We start from the raw sequence: 25,322 nt of genomic DNA, 5'->3' as shown, positions 1-25,322 counted from the left end.
TCCAATCAATTGAATTTACCACAGGTGTGTCTACAACTTCATTGGAGTCCATCTCAAGGATGATCAATGGAAACAAGATGCATCTGAGCTCAATTTTGACTCTCATAGAAAAGGGGCTGAATACTTATAAGTTTTTGTTTTGTTTTAAATTTGCCCCCAAAAATAAATGTTTTCACTGTCATTATGGGGTATTGTGTATAGATTGCTGAGGAAACACATTTATTTAATACATTTTAGAACAAGGCTGTAACGTAACAAAATGTGGAAAAAGTCAAGGGGTCTGAATACTTTCTGAAGGCACTATATGTAGGTGTCATAAACAGCCATAAAATAACTACCGTGGTAGGTTATGTTGGTTTTTACATGCTTATGTAGGTCTTGTAACCAGCCCTAAAATAATGCTATGTATATCATAACAGGTCTAAATGTGTCATGACAGTGTTATGACTATATTATAACTGGTTATGACAAGTTATGTCAGCTGTTATGACATGTTAAGACTGTCATAACGTGTTATGATGCTGTGTGTCAAGTCAAGTGTTACCCAAATCGGTATATTCTGTCATTGTTATGTGAGATGTGACGCTCCTGTAGTCTATAGCTCACTATTGATCAACTTCATCTATTTTATCTGTTGTAGTTGTTTCAGAGGATCATATTACTGGGCCTATTGACTTATAGCTCGAGTTTTGTTTGTCCCTTAACCCTTAGGAATTAGGTAATCGCTTGATGACCATGGTAGAAAGAACCAAACTGTCCATATTGAGCCATTATTTTAAATCAAGGGCTAGGATTAGGAGTGAGATTAAGAGTAAAGGTTAGGCCAAATAGTTAAAATCATTACGTTTGAAAAGTGCTCTGCTTCTGTCGTCTTCAGCATGGTCAGAAAGTGATATAGCCTACCTCAAGACTTGGGCTGTTTGAAATGGCATTCTATTTCTACTGCACCATGGGATTAGGGTGCCATTTTGGAAACAATCATATTCATTGATTTCTGGTGCGTAGTGTTCTGACCTAAAAACCCAGGAATGACATGACTCATACAGGCCATCGTCTGTGCATCAATGGGACTATCCTCTAGTGACACTCCTGATAGCTACGGGAAGGTACGACTCTGGTCATGGTAGAGAGGACGGAAGAGATTTCTAATCACAAATATGATTTTAACCCCTAAAAGATTTGCTTGCTCGTTCACACACCACAAACACGGTTGGACATAGATCAAAACAGGACACGTTGTATTTTCAGATATTTACAAAAGCAGGTATTGTACACATGGGGAATGTTTACTTTGCCATTGGGCAGTGCCTGTGCTTCAGACACGTCCCCAGACAGAAAGGAATTGTTCCAAATCTCCCTTCACTTTAAATATAATTAACTGGAAAGGCTTGTTTGGCAAGGAAATACTAGTCAGGATAAAAAAGTTGTTGGTCCCTCCTACAGTTCATAACAGGAGTATATGTCACACCCACTTAATATAAGCAGGATGCAGACCTGACACAAAGACACACACACAGACCTGACAGACAGACAGACATGTGACACAGTCAGAAAAAAATGTATCACAATAATGATACCTGAATGTCATCATCCCCAGGGTGTAACATACTGGACATTGCAGATAGATATGCCATGAACAGAGCTGACACAATTCCTCACTCCAGATTTCAGAAAGGCATGTCTGTTCTACATCATATATTTCTATCTGGGCGTTCAGCAATACATCCCTTGAGTTCTCAAGCTCTCTTTTCACAGGTAGCCCCTCTTCCAGACAGTGACAGGGTTGAGAGCAGAGTTTTTGTCCCAGATTTTGTGGCTTTGTGAATCTGTTCTTCATGAAGAACTCTGTTGAAAAGTGGGCATGCTGGTGGAGTGCGTATTGTAGAGGCTCGGCAGTCAGTCATTAAATGACTGATTCTACATGATAAGGTGTAGCATGACATACTACAGTACCCATAATGGTAATAATTTGGTGGGTGCTGATATTTGTCATATTTCATTTGTTTTTTGCAGATCCCAACTCTCCCTGGGACACCCCCAGAGAGTGGGGTCACAGCCAGGGTCTGACATTATCAACAGCAACCCTGGAGTAATTAGGGTTGCTCCTTTTTCAAGGGCACGTCGACAGATTTACACCTTGGTCAGCTCGGGGATTCAAACAAGCAACCTGGCCCAACGCTGTAACTGATGGGCTACCTGCCGCCCGTGTGTCCCATCTCCTTATCAATACATGAGTGTGTGAAGTCTGAAGATATGTTTCCCTATAGTTATGGTGTCATGTGGTTTCGTCACTGGTCCCTAATAATAGATTGTCAGGTAATTTTGCTTCAGCAATGAATAGTCCGTACCGGGACCTCTAAACCAGTCTGTTCCGGTCGTACCACCATAGCAACATCCTACACTAGTCCTTTCCAGCTGCATCGTCATATCAACTTGCTACACCACTCATTTCCAGCTGTATCGCCATAGCAACCCACTACACCAGTTCATCCAGCAGTGTGCCCAGGCTGTGGCGTTGTTCAGGTGGCCCAGCGATGTGCCTGTTACACATGGGACACACACAGCGCACCTCCAGCCACTTCACCAGGCATCTGCAGGGGCAAGCAACAAGTCAGTACAACACATACATACAGTACCAGTCAAAAGTTTGGACACACCTACTCATTCAAGGGTTTTTCTTTATTTTGACTATTTTCTACATTGTAGAATAATAGTGAAGACATCAAAACTATTAAATTACACATATGGAATCATGTAGTAACCAAAAAAGTGTTAAACAAATACAGTATATATTTTATATTATTCAAAGTAGCCACCCTTGGCCTTGATGACAGCTTTGCACACTCTTGGCATTCTCTCAACCAGCTTCATGAGGTAGTCTCCTGGAACGCATTTCAATTAACGGGTTTGCCTTGTTAAAAGTTAATTTGTGGAATTTCTTTCCTTCTTAATGTGTTTGAGCCAATCAGTTGTGTTGTAACAAGGTAAGGGGGTTTATAGAAGATAGCCCTATTTGGTAAAAGATCAAGTCCATATTATGTCAACATCAGCTCAAATAAGCGAAGAGAAACAACAGTCCATCATTTCTTTAAGACATGAAGGTAAGTCAATAAGGAACATTTCAAAAACTTTGAACGTTTCTTAAAGCACAGTCGTAAAAACCATCAAGAGCTATGATGAAACTGGCTCTCAAGAGGATCACCACAGGAAAGGAAGACCTAGAGTTACCTCTGCTGCAGAGAATAAGTTCATTAGAGTTACCAGTCTCAGAAATTGCAGCCCAAATAAATGGACATTTGACTGATGGAAATCTGTCTTTTGGTCTGATGAGTCCAAATGTTAGATTTTTGGTTCCAACCGCCGTGTCTTTGTGAACGTAGAGTAGGTGAATGGATAATCTCTGCCTGTGTGTTTCCCACAGTGAAGCATGGAGGAGGAGGTGATGGTGTGGGGGTGCTTTGCTGGTGACACTGATTTATTTAGAATTCAAGGCACACTTAACCAGCATGGCTACCACAGCATCATGCAGTGATACGCCATCCCATCTTGTTTGGGCTTAGTGGGACTATCATTTATTTTTCAACAGGACAATGACCCAACACACCACCAGGCTGTGTAAGGGCTATTTGACCAAGAAGGAGAGTGATGGAGTGCTGGATCAGATGACCTGGCCTCCACAATCACCCGACCTCAACCCAAATGAGATGGTTTGGGATGAGTTGGACCGCAGAGTGAAGGAAAAGCAGCCAAAAAGTGCTCAGCATATGATGGAACTCCTTCAAGACTATTGGAAAAGCATTCCAGGTGAAGATGGTTGAGAGCATGCCAAGAGTGTGCAAAGCTCCAATCAAGGCAAAAGGTGGCTATTTTGAAGAATCTAAAATATATTTTGATTTGTTTAACATCTTTTTGGTTACTACATGATTCCATATGTGTTATTTCATAGTTTTGATGTCTTCACTATTATTCTACAATGTAGAAAATAGTAAAAATAAAGAAAAACGCTTGAATGATTAGGTACTGGTACTGTGTACACACACACAGCACCTCTAGCAATTTCACCAGGCACCTGTAGGACAAGCAACACCCCAGTAACACACACACACAGGCATATAATTTATATCTGCTTAGTGTGTGGTGAGGTGACACTTGCCTCCGGTGAAAGGCATGTTGGCATGGCAACACTCCTAACTCATCTTTCACTCTGAAGTCCTCCAAGCACACCGCACATGTCTGCTGTGATTGAGAGAAGGGGAGGGGGAGCAATGGGGAAAGAGAAAAATAAACCAGGGGATGAGAGAGAGCGAGACAGAGAGAGAGACTAAACAGGTGACAGAACTAACCCCGTGTAGATTGAGTTTCTTTGTATCCCCTTTGAACACCACCTGTGAAAAAGCATAATTGATTAGAGCTAGAATTGCGAGATAAACAGAATGAAACACATTTTTAGTTCAAAAGATGAAGGGATGTTTGATGACTAAAATATAATTTGGATGTTTCTGCACTCATCACTAGGGGGCCTGAGACACTATGAGAATTGAGATGGCATTCCAGGCTGTCTTTATTGCAGTTACAATAGATTTCTCTAATGCATTCCTGAGATGTTAAAACACTTCTCCAGGTGTTCTGAAGATCTGCACAGCACGACTGCACTAAAGGTGATTTAGAATGGACCCTGAGTTAGCTTACCGCTTTATATCCAAACCTCTCTCGTTGGGCCTGGTGCCTCAGTTTACTGGGAGGGAGGAGAGAGCAGAAATAGAGGAGAGACTGTTAGTACAACTGAGTGAGAAGACAGACAGACAGAGACACACACACACACACGAATCAACCTGTTTGAGTGACATCCGCTGACACTGGCAGCTTCCAAGAGCAATATACACAGAGATAGTTATGATGATATTTGTCATCTCAGTCTTGGGATTGACCAATATTTTTTCATTAATTCTATGTACAAATGACCATATACGGTACTACGTGTTTATCCAAAAGATAAATCTTAGTAAAGAGGCACGCGCTTACTGTGCCCACTCAGCTTCAATGGGCCCCCTTTCCTCTCCTCTCTGCCACGGTGAAAGGACCACATTGTGGAGCAGAGAGGGTCATACCCTGGACACAGTGCTGTGTTGTGCACAGGTAGCCTAGTGGTTAGAGTATTGGACTAGTAACTGAAAGGTTGCAAGGTCAAATCCCTAAGCTGACAAGGTAAAAATCTGTCGTTCTGCCCCTGAACAAGGCAGTTAACCCACTGTTCCTAGGCCGTCATTGAAAATAAAATTGTTGTTAACGGACTTGCCTAGTAAAAAATTTTAAAAGTCTCAAGAGCTCTTCAGACACCAGAGCAGTCTCCAGCTACCACAGTCATATATCCTCTTTGTCACAAGAGGCACACACCATACTTTTAGTTCCAGCCTGAGGCTGCTGCCCGAAGCCGTAAATAGACTCAAACTATGCTGATAAGCATTTGCAACTGATTGTTTGAGTTGGGAAGTACTTAAGGACAGAGGAAACCTAGGGAGGGGTGAGGAGGGGGTCAGAAGGGGATCTCCCATGCAAACAATTTTAGAGAAACCTTAGTCACAGTAACAGTAATAACAGTCTCTCTCACACACACTCACATCCATAGATGTATTCTCATAACTCAGGTCCCATCACTTACAGTGCCTTCAGAAAGTATTCAAACCCCATTACTTTTCTACATTTTGTTACAGCCTGAATTTTAAATTGTTTAAATTGAGATTTTTGATCACTGGCCTTGTGCTTTAGGTTACTGTCCTGCTGAAAGGTGAATTAATCTCCCAGTCTCTGGTGAAAAGCAGACTGAACCAGGTTTTCCTCTAGGATTTTGCCTGTGCTTAGCTCCATTCCATTAATTTTTTTATCCTGAAAAACTCTTAATACTTACAAGCATGCCCATAACATGATGCAGCCACAACTACACTCTTAGACAAAAGGGTTCCAAAAGACAGAATGATAGAACGATAAATAGAATGATAAATAGAGAGACTGAACAAAAATATAAACGCAACATGTAAAGTGTTGGTCCCATGTTTCATGAGCTGAAATAAATGATCACAGACATTTTCCATATACACAAAAAGTGTATTTCTCTCAAATGTTGAGCACAAATGTGTTTACATACCTGTTTGTGAACATTTATATTTTGCCAAGATAATCCATTCACCTGAAAGTTGTGGCACATCAAGAAGCTGATTAAACAGTTGCACCTTGTGCTGGGGGGGGCATTCAAATAATCACCCTCGATGGCCACTGGCACGCTGAAGAAGTGTGCACTTCACATACGAATCCCGGTTTCAAATGTACGGGCCAGATGGCAGACAGTGTGTATGGCATTGTGTGGGCGAGCGGTTTTCTGATGTCAATGTTGTGAACAGAGTGGCCCATAGTGGAGGTGGGGTTATGGTATGAGCAGGCATAAGAAATGGATAACAATCACGATTGCATTTTACCGATGGCAATTTGAGTGCACAGAAATACCGTGACAAAATCTTGAAACCCATAGTCGTGCCATTCATCCACCCGCCATCACCTCATATACGCATGATAATGCACGGCCCCATGTCGCAAGGATCTGTACACAATTCCTGGAAACTGAAAATGTCCCAGTTCTTCCATGGCCTGCGTACCCACCAAACATGTCACCATTTGAGCATGTTTGGGATGCTCTGGAACAATGTGTAAAACAGCGTGTTCCAGTTCCCCGCCAATATCCAGCAACATCGCACAGCCATTGAAGAGGAGTGGGACACCATTTCACAGGACACAATCAACAGCCTGATCAACTCTATGCGAATGAGATGTGTCACGCTGAAGGAGGTAAATGGTGGTCACACCAGATACTGACTGGTTTTCTGATCCAAAAGTTTTAATTGGAGACAGAATGCGAACGGATCATCATCTAATTGGTCTTCACATAACTCTTATAGAATTTCCACGTGGACGGGATATTGGAAATTTAATCAAAGTTTACTGGAGGACAACTTATTTTTAACTAAGACAATCATTTATAACTGAATTTTTCCAGTACAATATACAGTGGGGCAATTTCTGGCTCTCACAGACCTGTAACTTCTTCTTTAAGAGGCTCCTCTGTTCTCCACTTGTTACCTGTATTAATGGCACCTGTTTGAACTTGTTATCAGTATAAAAGACACCTGTCCACAACCTCAAACAGTCACACTCCAAACTTCACTATGGCCAAGACAAAAGACCTGTCAAAGGACACCAGAAACAAAATTGTAGACGTGCACCAGGTTGGGAAGACTGAATCTGCAATAGGTAAGCAGCTTGGTTTGAAGAAATCAACTGTGGGAGCAATTATTAGGAAATGGAAGACATAAAAGACCACTGATAATCTCCCTCGATCTGGGGCTCCACGCAAGATCTCACCCCGTGGGGTCAAAATGATCACAAGAACGGGGAGCAAAAATCCCAGAACCACACGGGGGGACTTAGTGAATGACCTGCAGAGAGCTGGGACCAAAGTAACAAAGCCTACCATCAGTAACACACTACGCCGCCAGGGACTCAAATCCTGCAGTGCCAGACGTGTCCCCCTGCTTAAGCCAGTACATGTCCAGGCCCGTCTGAAGTTTGCTAGAGAGCATTTGGATGATCCAGAAGAAGATTGGGAGAATGTCATATGGTCAGATGAAACCAAAATATAACTTTTTGGTAAAACCTCAACTCGTCGTGTTTGGAGGACAAAGAATGCTGAGTTGCATCCAAAGAACACCATACCTACTGTGAAGCATGGGGGTGGAAATATCCTGCTTTGGGGCTGTTTTTCTGCAAAGGGACCAGGACGACTGATCCGTGTAAAGGAAAGAATGAATGGGGCCATGTATCGTGAGATTGAGTGAAAACCTTCCATCAGCAAGGGCATTGAAGATGAAACGTGGCTGGGTCTTTCAGCATGACAATGATCCCAAACACACATCACTGCTCTAGAGGAGATCTGCATGGAGGAATGGGCCAAAATACCAGCAACAGTGTGTGAAAACCTTGTGAAGACGTACAGAAAACGTTTGACCTCTGTCATTGCCTAAAAAGGGTATATAACAAAGTATTGAGATAAACTTTTGTTATTGACCAAATACTTATTTTCCACCATAATTTGCAAATAAATTCATAAAAAAATCCTACAATGTGATTTTCTGGATTATTTTTCCTAATTTTATCTGTCATAGTTGAAGTGTACCTATGATGAAAATTACAGGCCTCTCATCTTTTTAAGTGGGAGAACTTGCACAATTGGTGGCTGACTAAATACTTTTTTGCCCCACTCTAGGTTCAACAAATCCCTTTATTGTTTGGGATACCTTTAAATGTACCTTCAGAGAAACTTATATTCAATATTCATCAATAATAAAAAGGCAGCTTCTGGCTAAAGAGACGGGACTAACAAGGGATCTCTGATACTACGGAGATAAAAAAAATAAGTGAGAGGAAAAACAAAAAGAACTTGAGGAACTTATTCAAGAACGATCTAATGTAATCTATTACAAAAATAGAGCAAACTGAATGGAATATGGAGAAAAATGCACAAAATTATTCCTGAATCTCCAACAAAGGAACGCTAACAAAAATAATTTGCAGAAACTCGTTACTGAAGACGGACTCATCTATAATTCTCCAAATTATATTTTAAGAGGAAGCTAAGTATTTTAAGCAGATGTTCTCTTTTCCATCTCATCCTTTCCCACTGAATGAAGATTACGTTAAGGAATTCTTTCCAAATAATACAAAAAATGTAAAATTAACAAATGCACAGAAAGATCCGTGTGAAGGCCAAATTACAGAGGAAGAACTTTGAGGCTATTAAATCCTTTCAGTCTGGAAAAACCCCAGAGCTTGATGGCATACTGGTAGGGATATATCATGCCTTTTTTATATTCTAAAAGCTCAATTGTTAGATTGTTTTAACTACTCCTATAGAAATGGTAGTCTGTCAGGTATTCAGCTGGAAGGTCTGATTTCACTATTATTAAAACAAGACTCAGACGGCAAATATATAGACCCAGTCTATCTAAAAAACTGGAGGCCCCCTTACACTTCAATGTTGTGATGCAAAAATACTAGTGAAATGCATAGCACTCAGAATTATTATGTTTTTTACCAGGTATTGTTCATCCTGATCAGACAGTTTTTTTACGTGGATGATACATTGGAGATTACTAGAACTACGAGAAATAATAGATCATGAAACATCTAAGAAGCCAGGCCTGGTATTTATAGCGGATTTTGAAAAATGATTTGATAAAGTAAGACTGGATTTTATTTATAAATGCCAGGATTTTTTCAATTTTGGTGATTGTCTTATAAAATGGGTGAAAGTAATGTATAGCAACCCCAGAGGTAAAATAGTTAATAACGGCTACTTCTCAGAGTTTTGAAATGTCAAGAGGAGTGAAACAAGGGTGTCCGCTGTCACCATATCTATTCGTTATGGCCACCGAAATGCTAGCTATTAAAATCAGATCTAATAACAACATTAGAGGATTAGAAATCCAAGGCTTAAAAACAGAGGTGTGCATGTATGCCGATAACTCAACTTTTATATTAAGTGTGCAAGCTAGATCCCTGCAATGTCTCATTGAAGATCTAGATAATTATATTTGAGTCCAGAAAAGTTATGATAAGTGTACAATCAATACGTATTGGATCTTTAAAAAATAAAACTTTTACATTACCCTGCAGTTTACCTATAAAATGGGCTGACGGCGAAATAGACATACTTGGTATTCATATCACAAAATATACAAATAGGCACTCCACAATGAATTTCAATACAAAACTTAGACATAGACAAGATCCTGCAACCATGGAGAGGTAAATACCTGTCTATTTATGGAAAAATTGCCCTGATTAACTCCTTAGTCATATCTCAGTTTACTCACTTACTTATATGTCACACCCTGATCGTAGAGATCATTTTATTCTCTATATTTGTTTGGTCAGGCTGTGACTCAGGTGGGAAAGTCTATGCTTTCTGGTTCTTTGTTTTTGGCCGGGTATGATTCTCAATCAGGGACAGCTGTCTATCGTTGTCTCTGATTGGGAATCATACTTAGGCAGCCTTTTTTCCTTTTCTCATTTGTGGGTTGTTGTCTTCGTTTAATGCATGTATAGCCTTACGGAGCTTCACGTTCATTTTTGTTGTTTTGTTGGCGACATTTAAAAATAAAGAAAAATGTAGGCTCAACACGCTGCACCTTGGTCCGGTCATTTTCAAGACGACGTTCGTGACATTATGGCGCTGCCTACTCCTGATGATTTGTATTTCAAATCATATGACAAAAAATATTTATCTTCATCTGGGACGCTAAACCAGACAAAATAAAGCATGCCTATCTATATAATGAATAGGGTGGGTTGAGATGATTAAATATAAAAAACTAAACCTCTCTTTAAAGCGTCACTTATACAAAAGTTTTACTTAAACCCTAAATGGTTCTCAAGTAGATTACCAAAAAAAGCCATTGTTTAAAATTTGCCTTTTTGCATTTGTGCAGATTGCCATGTCTCATTTTCGATTCATTGAAAATGATACGTTGAAAAAAGTATCTCTTTTTCAAACAAGCATTGCAGAGCTGGCTACAATTTCAATTTCATCCCCCTGAAAAGATAGGACAAATATTACAACAAATATTATGGTTAAACTCAAATGTGCTGGTTGATAAATTACCTGTCTTTATGGGAAAGATGTTTGAAATGTGTTTTTTGTTCTTAAATTATATTGTAAATTGGAATGGTAGAGTTATGTCTTTCATGGAGTCATCAGAATTGTTTGGGAAGGTCTGCTCAATCCAACAGTACAACCAATTGATTACAGCATTACCCCAAAAATGGAGGAGGCTGGTGGCAGCGTGAGGAGGTAGGGAACTGGTGTCTGCCCAATATAAAGTATCAAAACTGGCAGAGGAATAAAAATAGCATAAATTGGAAGGTATATCAGTAACATTTGAGGACCAGGATGTTGACAACTGTGCCATACAGATTGAAAAATAGTTTGGAATAGATTTTTGATGTACCGATTCCATGGTACAGGGTCTATGAGTTGAAATATAGAAATGACGCAACATTCAAAACTTCATGCTTTTCAGCTAAAATTATTATATAGAATTCTTGCCACCAACAAAATGTTGAATATTTGGGGCACAAAATCATCAAAGCTCTGCAGATTTTGTTGTGAGGATACAGAATCAATAGAACATTTATTTTGGTATTGCCCTCAGGTAGCCTGTTTCTGGTCTCAGGTTCAGGAATGGCAAAAAATGCATAACATTGAACCAAAATTTACCCTAGAAATAGTACTGTTAGGAGATCTGGAGAGACCGGGTCAGTCAATTACTAATATACTAATACTCGTAGTAAAAGTATTTATCTTCAACTCACAATCTGTGAATTCTATTTGATTAGATAGATTGAAATCGTACATTAAACATCACAGCATAGTTGAAAGATATATGTTGCGTAGAAATCCGAAGAGGGTGGCCAACAGAGACAGGTGGGATGGGCTGAGGGAAGTCGAGGGTTGGGATGTGGAATTGGAGACAAGTGGGAGTGGAGTTGCTGGGCGGGAGGTAGAATGATGGCCAAAGATAAGTGTAAAAAATTAAGTCAAACTAATAGATAATAAAAAGTTTGTTTGAAGAACACTGAGGGGCAGTTGTTTTTTGTTTTGTTACAGCTAATGCCAGTTTGCCTGAGGCCATGCAGGTGTTTGTTAAACTAGGCAAGTCAGTTAAGAACAAATTCTTATTTACAATGGCAGCCTAGGAACAGTGGGTTAACTGCCTTGTTCACGGGCACATTTTTACCTGGTCAGCTCAGGGATTTGATCTAACAAACTTTCAGATTCTGGTCCAATGCTCTAACCACTAGGCTACCTTCCGCATATACATACACACACATACACAGACACAGACACACACATGTAAATAGTGCCAGACATTCCCTCAAACATATACAGTTGGTCTTGCTGTTATGCTTTTAGTTGTCCTTAATGTCCTTTGTTTTTTTGCATTGTTGTTTTCTGTTTTCCTTTGTCTTTTTCTTTTTTCTCTTTAGTTAATTTTCTTGGTTGTTGGTGCATTGGGGGGGTTCTTGGGGGTGGGGAATGTAATTCATTGTATTTTGTATTATTATTATTATTTATTTATTCTTGGGTTTGGGGAACTGTGGGGGATCTTGGAGGGTTCGGGACCCCGTTTTTGGCCTTGTGGGAGATCTGTTGAGGTGGGCTTGAGCAGGGCTTTGACCCTGGCTGCCTCTGTGTGTCGCTCTGAATGGGAGTCTGTTGGATGACTGGTGTGATGTAGTTGTTGAGCGGCTTCACTGCAAGTATATTGTATGTTTTGGATATTCAATCAAAATAAAACATTTATAAAAAAATTGTTGAAATTGTTGCGTTTATATTTGTGTTCAGTGTAGATAGCTAGATAGGAGGGATATGTTTACCTGATGAAGTAGCAGCAGAAGATGAGGCTCAGGACGAAAACGAAGACTCCGGTCCCGAAGATGACCATATAAATGTTGAGAGGAAGGTTCTGGAATGCCACTGTAGACATGACCCCTGACCTCTTGCCTCCGACTTGCTGTGACCTCTGATCTTTCACCTCTGACGGTTAACCAGACACACACATACACCCTGGAGAGAGACACATTATTTATTTTTTATGTTCATCACAAATAATGAAAAGCACATACAGTAACCATAACACAAAAACACAGACACACATGCACACACACAGAAACAGTATGTAACCCAGGCTGTCTCTGTTGGTGGGTGAGGGTTCAGGCAACAAGCCCTGGTAAAAGCAGGAAGTGATACAGTCTGGCTGTTGTGCAGTTGCCAGGATATAGAATCTGACGGTATAAGGATGCCCTTAGACACTGATGAAAGGTCAGTTAGTATCTAATGGAAGGTTAGTAAGGATTGGGGGAGGAATGATGATCATAGATCTCTGACTGTTGTCTATCTATGGGCTTACTGATGCACTAGTCCTCTGTAAGACTTTACAGCACTAATGCCTCTAGCGGTATTGTCAGGCAAGTACAACACACACACACACACACACACACACACACACACACACACACACACACACACACACACTGCAGGTTTGTGGTGTGTGTGTGTCTGTGTGTGTGCCTGCACATTAATGGGCAGATGTTGGTGTGGGTCACTGTTGGAAGAGAAACTGGATATGAGACTGTGATTTCGAAACACTTCATCCAGTTTCTTTGCTAAGAGTATCTGAAGATAAATGTATAGGTGTGTGTAATATAAAGGAGGTAATCATTCTGAAGAAAGTTTACTCTTGTCGTAAACTTGCCATAAACACACTTGGATATCAAGAACTGTCTGCGCACAAAAGTTAAGTTGTGCACACTGCACATTCACGGTGACGTCAAGTCACCAAGGGACAATGACATGAAAACATCATGATGATCTTAGCCTATTATGTATTTATCAACGGAGGATATGTATCGTCGACGTTCCAATGTATTAGAAAATATGATATATACCGAATCCATGTAATCCTAGTGTTATCCGCTAAAATTGCGCATTATCATACAGTTTCTCATTAAAAAAAGTCAAATGGTGTCAGCTCATAAATCTTCTTGCATGGCCATCAAAAAAATGTAATATCACACAGCGATTAAGTAAATATTTTGAAAAACAAGAAACGTTCAGAGAAACATATGTGTCCTATGCTTAAATGCTTACCGTTATAAATTAGAAAGCCCATCAATAGCGCAGACTTTCCCTCGATGGTAGAACATTTTCTATTCTTCATCAATAACACTGGATCGTCGTGTCTGGCTCGTCCGGCAGCGCGTCACATCTCACATCTGGACTATTCTCTCTCTGTCTTTGTCTTTTTCTTTCTCTCTCTCTCTCTCTGGCCCTCTTTTACAATGTCCCACCCCAAAAAGACAAACGATTAAAAAAAAGAATCTTCCCACTGGGCAACAACTGGATGAATCAACGTGGTTTCCACGTCATTTCAAGGTTTGCAAAAAGCCAACAACGTAAGGGAATGTATTTTCTTCCGTTGATTTCACGTTCAATTCACGTTAGTTGACAACTCAAGCAAATGTAAATCGAAACTAGATGTTGAACTTACGTTTGTGCAAGTGGCTTGCCATGAGGTATTAAATGTGAGACAAAAAAAGATTTCGAAAAAAAGTTGACAGGCAAGTGATGAGTGATGTGTATCGTATCTTACCACATCTGTGCTGGGTTGCATCTGTAGACAAATTGGCTTGAGGGTTATACATCTGTCGTTATTATCCTAAGGACACAAGTCCTGCCTTGGTATAGTCATACACATCATTACCGTTACAGCTACAATTGCTGCTAATGTTGATGAATGCGAGGATTGGAAACAATTCCTTTTCCTTGCCTCCTCTCTCCTTCCCCGCCCTTTCACAATGAGAGAGACGCGGGGAGGCGCGTACACTTCTGAGACAGAGCTTGAAGTTCAGACAGTGCGTTATTTTCAGTGCTGCTAAGCTGATGATGCATATATTGAACATAGTACACAGCGTTGTACGAAATCTTCAGTTTCTTGACAATTTTTCGCCTTCATTTCTCAGAACAAGAATAGACTGACAAGTTTCAGAAGAAAGTTATTTGTTTCTGGCCATTTTGAGCCTGTAATCGAACCCACGAATGCTGATGCTCCAGATACTCAACAAGTCTAAAGAAGGACAGTTGTATTGCTTCTGACCTCAGTACAACAGTTTTCAGCTGTGCTAACATAATTGGAAAAGGGTTTTCTAATGATCAATTAGCCTTTTAAAATGATACACTTGGACTTCCTAGCCCAAACTGTCATTGGAAAACAGGGGTGATGGTTGCTGATAACTGGCCTCTGTACACCTATGTAGATATTCCATTAAAAATCATCCATTTCCAGCTACAATAGTAATGTTGTGAATTACTATTGTAGCTGGAAACGACAGATTTTTAATGGAATATCTACATAGGTGTACAGAGGCCGTTATCAGCAACCATTGTCTACACTGTATTTTTGATACATTTTATGTTATTTTAATGGACAAAAAATGTGCTTTTCTTTCAAAAACAGGGACCTTTCTAAGTGACCCCAAACTTTTGAACAGTAGTGTACCTATAAAACAGATACCATTTTATACTGTACAACAACATTTTACACCAGGTGAAAAAGTTTTCACTAGTGGACAATGTTTCATCATCTCACACAGTGGCTGTACTATGTACCAATCTCTGTACCAATCTCATGAACCATCTAAGAACTTGAACCACGATGAAGACCAAACACTGCTGTCAAGTCCCAACTATGTATATGAGCAGGAAATGACCCATGGCCTTGTACTGCTGTCTGCTACATGTCAGAAAGAGGAACCCAAATACCACCAACAACATCTTAAACTGTCCTCAGGATTTTTGCGATATGCCAGTTTGGTTCCTGCATGGCTGAATGTTTTAGCCCTGTGGTTCCAAGACTGTTCAGTGCTGTTGAGCTAACATACAAAGTCAAACAGACGTATGTGTCTAGAATCTAGTCTAAAGCCGTGGCCCTGACCTCCAGTCCATGCAGTATGAGACCTGTTTCAACATATCATATCATATTCTTCAATCAAGATTTCAGTTGAATCAGGTGTGTTATTTAAGGCTTGGCGTCTATGTTTTTTCTACATGAAGAGCAAAAAGCCTGCAAAGTGATATACCCTTTACAATCCATCACTTGGTAAAAGAAGACCACAGCACCAGTGAACATATCTCACATACTGTCACGTCCTGACCTTAGAGATGTGACCGTAGCGTACGTGTAGGTATGTACGGCAGGACCAAATCAGAGAGATAGGTAGGAGCAAGCCCATGTAATGCTTTGTAGGTTAGCAGTAAAACCTTGAAATCAGCCCTTGCTTTGACAGGAAGCCAGTGTAGAGAGGCTAGCACTGGAGTAATATGATCACATTTTTTGGTTCTAGTCAGGATTCTAGCAGCCGTATTTAGCACTAACTGAAGTTTATTTAGTGCTTTATCCGGGTAGCCGGAAAGTAGAGCATTGCAGTAGTCTAACCTAGAAGTGACAAAAGCATGGATTAATTTTTCTGCATCATTTTTGGACAGAAAGTTTCTGATTTTTGCAATGTTACGTAGATGGAAAAAAGCTGTCCTTGAAATGGTCTTGATATGTTCTTCAAAAGAGAGATCAGGGTCCAGAGTACACCGAAATTTCGGAACACCGAAATTTACAGTTGATGGCCATTCTGCCCTCCTAGGCCAGTCTAAAATACTTATTTTTCCAGACATTGAAGTTCGGTTCCATTTCGGTTCTGAATGAAATGTTGAAAATACGTATTTTCCGTACTTTGAAATCAGGTTCATTTTCAGTTCTGAATTAGAGTTGAAAAGACATAATTTATAGACTTAATTTTATGTATGTTTGGGCCAAATCAAGGCTGGTCTCGACCGGACAAAATCTGAACTAATCATAGACAGTCTGGACAGGACCAAAAAAAGACATCCAAAATGCATCAGTCCGGTCTTACTGAAGTATAGCCTACAGTGTCACCTGAAATTACATTTTAGGAATGGCCATCTATATCAAATCAAAGTTTATTTGTCACTGTCACGCCCTGGCCATAGAGAGGTTTTTATTCTCTATTTTGGTCATTCTAGTTTCTTTATTTCTATGTTTTCTATTTCTTTGTGTTTGGCCAGGTGTGGTTCTCAATCAAGGCAGCTCTCTATCGTTGTCTATGATTGAGAATTATACTTAGCTAGCCTTTTTCCCACCTGTGTTTGTGGGTAGTTGTTTTCTGTTTTGTGTCTGCACCAGACAGAACTGTTTCGTTTTGTTCCACTTTGTTATTTTGTGTCAGTGTTCAATTTGAATAGATTATCATGAACACGTACCAAGGCAATAAATAGGCCATGGTGGCGAAGTAATTACAATATAGCAATTGAAACACTGGAATGGTAGATGTGCAGAAGATGAATGTGCAAGTAGAGATACTGTGGTGCAAAGGAGCAAGAAGAAGAGGACCAAAGTCCTCTGAAGTTGGAGACTTATATCTACCTCACTAGCTTTAAGCACCAGCTGTCAGTGCAGCTCACAGATCACTGCACCTATGCATAGCCCATCTGTAAACAGCCCATCTATCTACCTACAGTATTTATTTATTTATCTTGCTCCTTTGCACCACAGTATCTCTACTTGCACATTCATCTTCTGCACATCTACCATTCCAGTGTTTCAATTGCTATATTGTAATTACTTCGCCACCATGGCCTATTTATTGCCTTAACGCCCTTATCTTACCCCATTTGCACTCACTGTACATAGACATTTTGTTTTCTTTTGTTCTGCTGTATTATTGACTATGTTTTGTTTATTCCATGTGTAACTCTGTGTTGTTGTATGTGTCGAATTGCTTTGCTTTATCTTGGCCAGGTCGCAGTTGCAAATGAGAACTCGTTCTCAACTCACCTACCTGGTTAAATAAAGGTAAAATAAAATAAATAAATAAAACAGTGAAATGTTTACTTACAGGCTCTAACCAACAGTGCAAAAAAAGTATTAGGTGAACAATAGGTAAGTAAAGAAATAAAACAACAGTAAAAGACAGGCTATATACAGTAGCGAGGCTATATACAGTAACGAGGCTATAAAAGTAGCGAGGCTACATACAGACACCGGTTAGTCGGGCTGATTGAGGTAGTATGTACATGTAGATATGGTTAAAGTCACTATGCATATGTGATGAACAGAGAGTAGCAGTAGTGTAAAAGAGGGGTTGGCCTACTGTTTGTAAAACACCAAAAAAAGACAGCTGGTTCATACAGGACCAAAAAAAAAAGACATTGGTGTCAGTCCGTGCTTACTGGGGTGTAGCCTACCATGTCAGCTAGCGATGGAATTTTATGAATGCCCATCCATGTGGTAGGCCCATTGTTTTTTAAAACAGGCCGTTGTATTGGATTTATTATTTCGGATTCCTGTGACTAATCAATTTGGCTATTTAAGCTCTGATTATCAGCTACCCGACTTTATCAGGAGGAGTTATCCTGAGCCTATTTGCAATGCGTTTACACAGCGGGAAATGCACAAGTATTTTCTTTTTAGCTATGATCAGCTGGTAAAATGTGTATGGATACGAAGTTAAAACAACTGATCATGAACATTTAGCCCACTGGATCAAACTCCTGGACAGCAGTTGTGAGTAGCCTGACCATCCATTCCATATTGTCCATTTGACTTTGACCTGTCCTGTTTTTAGAATATGTTGTTTGTTAACATGTCAGCGCATTTTGTTTTGATTGGGTGCCATTTAGGTCAAGCTATTTGATTGGGTGCCATTTAGGTCAGGCTATTTGATTGGGTGCCATTTAGGTCAGGCTATTTGATTGGGTGCCATTTAGGTCAGGCTATTTGATTGGAGAAACCTGCATGATGTAAAAAGTTTCTGTATCATTGACATCGTCATATATTTTTGTCTCCTATCTATAGGCTACAGAAAAGGCCACATACATAACTCTTTCTACCATATGCTATATCTGCTAAATGATTTATGTTAGATAAAAAAATTTTTACAGAATGTTGGTGGAGCTCCATCTGTCTCTCCAACAGCGCCCTGGAGAGGCACACTGGGAATGGACAAGATAAATATTTTGCATCCCTGCCTTTGACAAAGGGGGCACTGCCTATCACAATGCAGCATCAGCTCTCATCTAAAAGGCCCATATGCCACTGGTTGAGAGAGAAATTGTCATTGTTTTGGGGCAGCATTATGTGATGTTTTATGTGTTGTTGAAGATGCATCTTGGTCAGTTTAGCTCAGAAAATGCTGCACTCGTCAATCTGCCGCCGCAGGCGGCCACCTAATCCTGCTGAATGAGCTGGCCGGCCCTGGTTGTGACTAGAATGAGGTCAGGGAAGTAAACACTTGGAGAGAGCCCTGAAATAATATCTAAACGTCACTTATCAACTACATCCTCTGTATTCGATTCCAGTACTCTAAGTGATAGATGGGCAGTGGAAGATATCAGGGAATATCGTCAAAGGAGATTACTTCCTCCATCTGTCCCAAGCTCGTCACGCACATACACACATGAACGTGTAACAGTATAACTTTAGACCGTCCCATCGCCCATACCCGGGCGTGAACCAGGGACCGTCTGCACACATCAACAACTGACACCCACGAAGCATCGCTCCACAAAAGCCGCGGCCCTTGCAGAGCAAGGGGAACTACTACTTCAAGGTCTCAGAGCAAGTGACTTCACCGATTGAAACGCTATTTTAGCGCGCACCACCGCTAACTAAGCTAGCCGTTTCACATCCGTTACACACGCACAACCACACATGCACGCACATACACACATGCACGCACATACACACATGCACGCACATACACACATGCACGCACATAAGCACACCGCAAACACACATCCGCACACATGCGGGCATATACACCGCAAATGCACACAAATGTATACGCACCCCAAAACACACACACACTTGGGTTGTCCCAAGAGAGGCAGAAAGGAAGGGACATCTGTGAGTTTTTATACACATGTGCAAATGGCACACAGGACCATGTCTCCCAAAGGGATGTAATTTCTCTATAAAAATATTACAGCATAATTATGTTACTGTAAAATATATTTTTACTGGAATACCAGAATCAGGAAACAGCTCCACATTACCACCTAGAGGTCTAATATCATACAATGGACTAAACAGAATAGAAAAGAGTAGAATAGACTTTAAACACACATTCCATTTTCCTTGTAGATATATTCCATATACAGTACCCTCAGAAAGTATTCACATCCCTTGACTTTTTCCACATGTTGTTGTGTTACAGCCTGAATTTAAAATATATTAAATGTAGATTTTTTTCCCCCCTGTCACGCCCTGGCCTTAGTTATCTTTGTTTTCTTTATTATTTTGGTTAGATCAGGGTGTGACATGGGGGATTTATGTGTTTTTGTCTGGTCTAGGGGTTTTGTATGTTTATGGGGCTGTTTCCTTTCTAGGTAGTTTTGTATGTCTATTGTTGCCTAGATTGGTTCTCAATCAGAGGCAGGTGTTTATCGTTGTCTCTGATTGGGAGCCATATTTAGGCAGCCATATTCTTTGGGTATTTTGTGGGTGGTTGTTTCCTGTCTTTGTGTCATTGCACCAGATAGGACTGTTTCAGTTTTCACATTTGTTATTTTGTAGTGTTCTCGTTTATCGTCGATATTAAAGATGTTGAACACTAACCACGCTGCATTTTGGTCCTCCTCTCCTTCAGCGGAAGAAAGCCGTTACACCCCCACAATGTGGAGTTATGTTTTTCAAATTGTTTTTACAAATTAATTTAAAATGAAAAGCTGAAATGTCTTGAGTCAACAAGTATTGAACCCTTTTGTTATGACAAGCCAGGTTATTGAACTGTTACACAGGTTAAACTGTCAGATTATTGAACTGTTACACAGGTTAAACTGTCAGGTTATTGAACTGTTACACAGGTTAAACTGTCAGGTTATTGAACTGTTACACAGGTTAAACTGTCAGGTTATTGAACTGTTACACAGGTTAAACTGTCAGGTTATTGAACTGTTACACAGGTTAAACAGTCAGGTTATTGAACTGTTACACAGGTTAAACTGTCAGATTATTGAAATGTTACACAGGTTAAACTGTCAGGTTATTGAACTGTTACACAGGTTAAACTGTCAGGTTATTGAACTGTTACACAGGTTAAACTGTCAGGTTATTGAACTGTTACACAGGTTAAACAGTCAGGTTATTGAACTGTTACACAGGTTAAACTGTCAGGTTATTGAACTGTTACACAGGTTAAACTGTCAGGTTATTGAACTGTTACACAGGTTAAACAGTCAGGTTATTGAACTACACTTAAGGTGACAACCTCTCTGCTCATTTTGTTCTTTATATACAATTTCACAGACCGAGGACACAGAAATAACAAAGCTAAAAAAAATATTCAAGAATTCCTATAGAAAGGGTCTCTATACGAAATGGAAAGGTAGAAGTGTAGAGTATAAACAGACACAGAGACATACAGGATCAATAACCTCACCGAACCCTACAGATACACACTACATAGGGACAGAATGACAAGATCACAGTTACAGAGGCCTGTAAACAAACCTCTGCACACAAGGGACGGACTGGGACCAGAAGGCCCCCATTATCAGCCAAATAATGATAATTCTGTATGTGCAAAACCCCAAATGTTCTGCTGTACACAAGATACATACGAGTCAACAGATCACTTCAACACTCCACTGACTGAGCACGATCACATCCTCAAGTCCAACTCTTACATACTGTACTGTACATCTATCAACAGTTTGCTACATTAGCTAACTTCTCACACCTAATACTGAAGTACACCTGTAGTAATAACATAGTAATACTATAGTAATACTGTAGTAAACCTGTAGTAATAACATAGTAAAACTATAGTAATACTATAGTACACCTGAAGTAATATCTAGGGTTGCAATGGGTCAGAAACTTTCCATAATTCTTCCATGGGAAGTTAAGGAATTTTGGGGAATTTTGCTTAACCTGTTGAGTGTAGGGGGCAGTATTTTGATGTTTGGATGAAAAACTGTTAGGAATTTTATGAATAATGACTAAACAATATATACATTTTAAATAGAACTATAACTAATTAAACTCTACTCTGTTCTATTATATCTGATTAACAATATTAATTCATAAGGAAGGGATTTGTCACGACTCCGACCGAAAGTGGCTCCCCTTCCCGTTCAGGTGGCGCTCGGCGGTCGTCGTCGCCGGCCTACTAGCTGCCACTGATTCTTTCCTCCCCCTCCTTGTGTGTTTATTGGTTACACCTGTTATGAGTTTGTGGTAATTAGTTGGGCTTTATTAGTCAGCCGGCCCGCCTGTTTCTTTGTGCATTTGTGTATGTTGGAGGCGAACGTGTTTGTTTCTGTTCGTGGATTTTACTGGACTGTTTTCGTCCCCGCGTTTGGGGCATATGTTTTGAGCAGCCAGTGTTTCGTGGGGGGCCGTTGTTCACAGTGTGCGCATTAAAAGAGCACTATATTGAACTCTCTGTTTCCTGCGCCTGACTTCACACTTACGACACCCAAATCGTTACATGATTGTGGAGCATGAAACAGGGGGTAATTAAATAAAATAAATACCATTCCAGCCAGGTTGGATAGGACTGGAACTGTGGGTTTTTAAGTAAGCAAAAAGGGTCATTAACCTATGGTTGAACCGACTCAACTTAGCTCTGGGATGTTTAGATAAGGCAGGTTTTCCATTAGCTGGAACTGTCTGCTGAATGGTGATGGATAAAGACTTCAGAAGTTTAATCTCGACTTAACTGTGTGTCTGGAGTGAGAGAGAGAAGGGGTGGGAAAAAACTTTTGAACTGTTGGGAGAAAGGATGTTTTATAACCTATGACGTCATATTTTGTATATAAACTGTTGTTCGTGGTTACATGGCAGCGCGCTTCGAGAATAAATACTAATATCTAATTTTGGTTAGACTGGTCTCTGTCTATTTTATGCAAATAAGAATCTTACAAATTCTCATAGAATAGACTAAGAGAATTCATGAAATTACATTAACAAAAACGTACCCAAATGAAACTGCCTATTTCTCAGGCCCAGAATCTAGAATATGCATATAATTGTCAGATTAGGATAGAAAAAACTCAAAAGTCTCCAAAACTGTCAGAATATTGTCTGAGTATAACATAACTGATATTGCAGGCGAAAACCTGAGGAAAATCCAACAAGAGCCTAAGATAAACGAATCTCCCTGTTCCATTGCATGCCTGTTATGGGATTTTTATGAATAATGACTAAATGATGTATACTTTAACGTAGAACTATAACTAACAGAATTCTACCCTGTATTTATATAATGATGAGTAATGTTTGTTCATTAGGAAGGGGTTATGTAGCATAGACCTAGTAAGAAAGGAATGTACAGTGGGGAGAACAAGTATTTGATACACTGACGATTTTGCTGGTTTTCCTACTTACAAAGCATGTAGAGGTCTGTAATTTTTATCATAGGTACACTTGGAGCAGACAGCTTGGAGCAGACATTTTCTCTCTCTCTCCTATTGAAAAAGCTACGGTCCGGTTGAAATATTATCGATTATTTATTGTAAAAACAACCTGAGGATTGATTATAAAAAACGTTTGACATGTTTCTACGAACTTTACGGTTACTATTTTGAATTTTCGAATGCCCTTCACGACCTGCACGAGCCTGTGGATTTCTGAACAAAACGCGCCAACCAAATGGAGGTTTTTGGATATAAAAATAATCTTTATCGAACAAAAGGAACATTTATTGTGTAACTGGGGGTCTCGTGAGTGTGAACATCCGAAGATCAAAGGCAAGCGATTCAATCTACTTTGCTGCTAGCTGTTTGTAATGTTTTGTCTGCTGAGAGAGATGTCCTAACATAAACGCTTGGATAGCTTTTGGTGTAAAGCTTTTTGGAAATCTGAAATGCCAGGTGGAATAACAACAAGCTAAGCTGTGTTTTGCTATATTGCACTTGTGATTTCATAAAAATTTAATATTTTTAGTAATTTAATTTGAATTTGGCGCTCTGCAATTCAGCGGATGTTGACGAAAATTATCCCCATAACGGAATGGGTGCGACAAGAAGTTAAATTCATCAAAAAAGTTAGCTTATAACAGTGAACTTTTTTTGTGGGATACACATAAGGCAATTCTAGGTCTCATGGAATATTTTGGTTAAACTATCCGCAATTCAATGAAATTTTAACCCTCTGCATGCACAGTGCATTCTTCCATCACATGTACATCTGATTCTCAAGACCTTGCACACTAATGAGATGCTATTCAACCTATACTACTAGACTGTCTGAGCCGAGTTTTGATTACAATACTGGGTAGGGTGAATATATTTTATATGACATACAGTGGGGCAAAAAAGTATTTAGTCAGCCACCAATTGTGCAAGTTCTCCCACTTAAAAAGATGAGAGAGGCCTGTAATTTTCATCATAGGTACACTTCAACTATGACAGACAAAATGAGAAAATAAATCCAGAAAATCACATTGTAGGATTTTTTATGAATTATGGTGGAAAATAAGTATTTGGTCACCTACAAACAAGCAAGATTTCTGGCTCTCACAGACTTGTAACTTCTTCTTTAAGAGGCTCCTCTGTTCTCCACTCGTTACCTGTATTAATGGCACCTGTTTGAACTTGTTATCAGTATAAAAGACACCTGTCCACAACCTCAAACAGTCACACTCCAAACTCCACTATGGCCAAGACAAAAGAGCTGTCAAAGGACACCAGAAACAAAATTGTAGACGTGCACCAGGCTGGGAAGACTGAATCTGCAATAGGTAAGCGGCTTGGTTTGAAGAAATCAACTGTGGGAGCAATTATTAGGAAATGGAAGACATACAAGACCACTGATAATCTCCCTCAATCTGGGGCTCCACGCAAGATCTTACCCCGTGGGGTCAAAATGATCACAAGAACGGTGAGCAAAAATCCCAGAACCACACGGGGGGACCTAGTGAATGACCTGCAGAGAGCTGGGACCAAAGTAACAAAGCCTACCATCAGTAACACACTATGCCGCCAGGGACTCAAATCCTGCAGTGCCAGACGTGTCCCCCTGCTTAAGCCAGTACATGTCCAGGCCCGTCTGAAGTTTGCTAGAGAGCATTTGGATGATCCAGAAGAAGATTGGGAGAATGTCATATGGTCAGATGAAACCAAAATATAACTTTTTGGTAAAAACTCAACTCGTCGTGTTTGGAGGACAAAGAATGCTGAGTTGCATCCAAATAACACCATACCTACTGTGAAGCATGGGGGTGGAAACATCATGCTTTGGGGCTGTTTTTCTGCAACGGGACCAGGCCGACTGATCCGTGTAAAGGAAAGAATGAATGGGGCCATGTATCGTGAGATTTTGAGTGAAAACCTCCTTTCATCAGCAAGGGCATTGAAGATGAAATGTGGCTGGGTCTTTCAGCATGGCAATGATCCCAAACACACCGCCCGGGCAACGAAGGAGTGGCTTCGTAAGAAGTATTTCAAGGTCCTGGAGTGGCCTTAGCCAGTCTCCAGATCTCAACCCCATAGAAAATCTTTGGAGGGAGTTGAAAGTCCGTGTTGCCCAGCAACAGCCCCAAAACATCACTGCTCTAGAGGAGATCTGCATGGAGGAATGGCCCAAAATACCAGCAACAGTGTGTGAAAATCTTGTGAAAACTTACAGAAAACGTTTGAC

At 40.1% G+C, this 25,322-nt stretch overlaps 1 protein-coding gene across 3 annotated transcripts; it reads right to left on the bottom strand.

Annotated features, from left to right (window-relative positions):
- Positions 1-1,213: 1,213 nt before the first annotated feature.
- LOC139408437 (RING finger protein 122-like) lies at positions 1,214-14,465 on the bottom strand. 3 transcript variants are annotated; one of them, XM_071152303.1, is made up of 7 exons: positions 14,259-14,465; positions 13,757-13,939; positions 12,484-12,673; positions 4,690-4,735; positions 4,344-4,385; positions 4,154-4,236; positions 1,214-2,591 (listed from the first exon to the last, which is right to left on the bottom strand). In XM_071152303.1, the coding sequence occupies exons 3-7, from the start codon at positions 12,591-12,593 to the stop codon at positions 2,477-2,479; spliced, it is 396 nt and encodes a 131-aa protein (XP_071008404.1). In that variant the 5' UTR covers positions 12,594-12,673; positions 13,757-13,939; positions 14,259-14,465; the 3' UTR covers positions 1,214-2,476. The 3 variants fall into 3 exon arrangements, with proteins under 3 accessions (XP_071008404.1, XP_071008405.1, XP_071008403.1); XM_071152304.1 differs by having other exon boundaries at positions 4,154-4,233; positions 13,757-14,465; XM_071152302.1 differs by having other exon boundaries at positions 13,757-14,462.
- Positions 14,466-25,322: the final 10,857 nt, after the last annotated feature.

Source organism: Oncorhynchus clarkii, chromosome 5 (genome assembly GCF_045791955.1).
Source record: "Oncorhynchus clarkii lewisi isolate Uvic-CL-2024 chromosome 5, UVic_Ocla_1.0, whole genome shotgun sequence".
NCBI classification, from domain to species: domain Eukaryota; kingdom Metazoa; phylum Chordata; class Actinopteri; order Salmoniformes; family Salmonidae; genus Oncorhynchus; species Oncorhynchus clarkii.
The sequence above is the reverse complement of the archived record's forward strand: the minus strand, read 5'-3'. Positions and strand labels throughout refer to the sequence as shown.

Coding starts and splice junctions, on each gene's coding strand:
- LOC139408437 (XM_071152303.1), bottom strand. CDS start 12,593: ATGTCTACAGTGGCATTCCAGAACCTTCCTCTCAACATTTATATGGTC. Junction 4,736..12,483: donor TTCTGCTGCTACTTCATCAG/GTAAACATATCC, acceptor CCTCCCTCCCAG/TAAACTGAGGCACCAGGCCC. Junction 4,386..4,689: donor AGAGGTTTGGATATAAAGCG/GTAAGCTAACTC, acceptor GCTTTTTCACAG/GTGGTGTTCAAAGGGGATAC.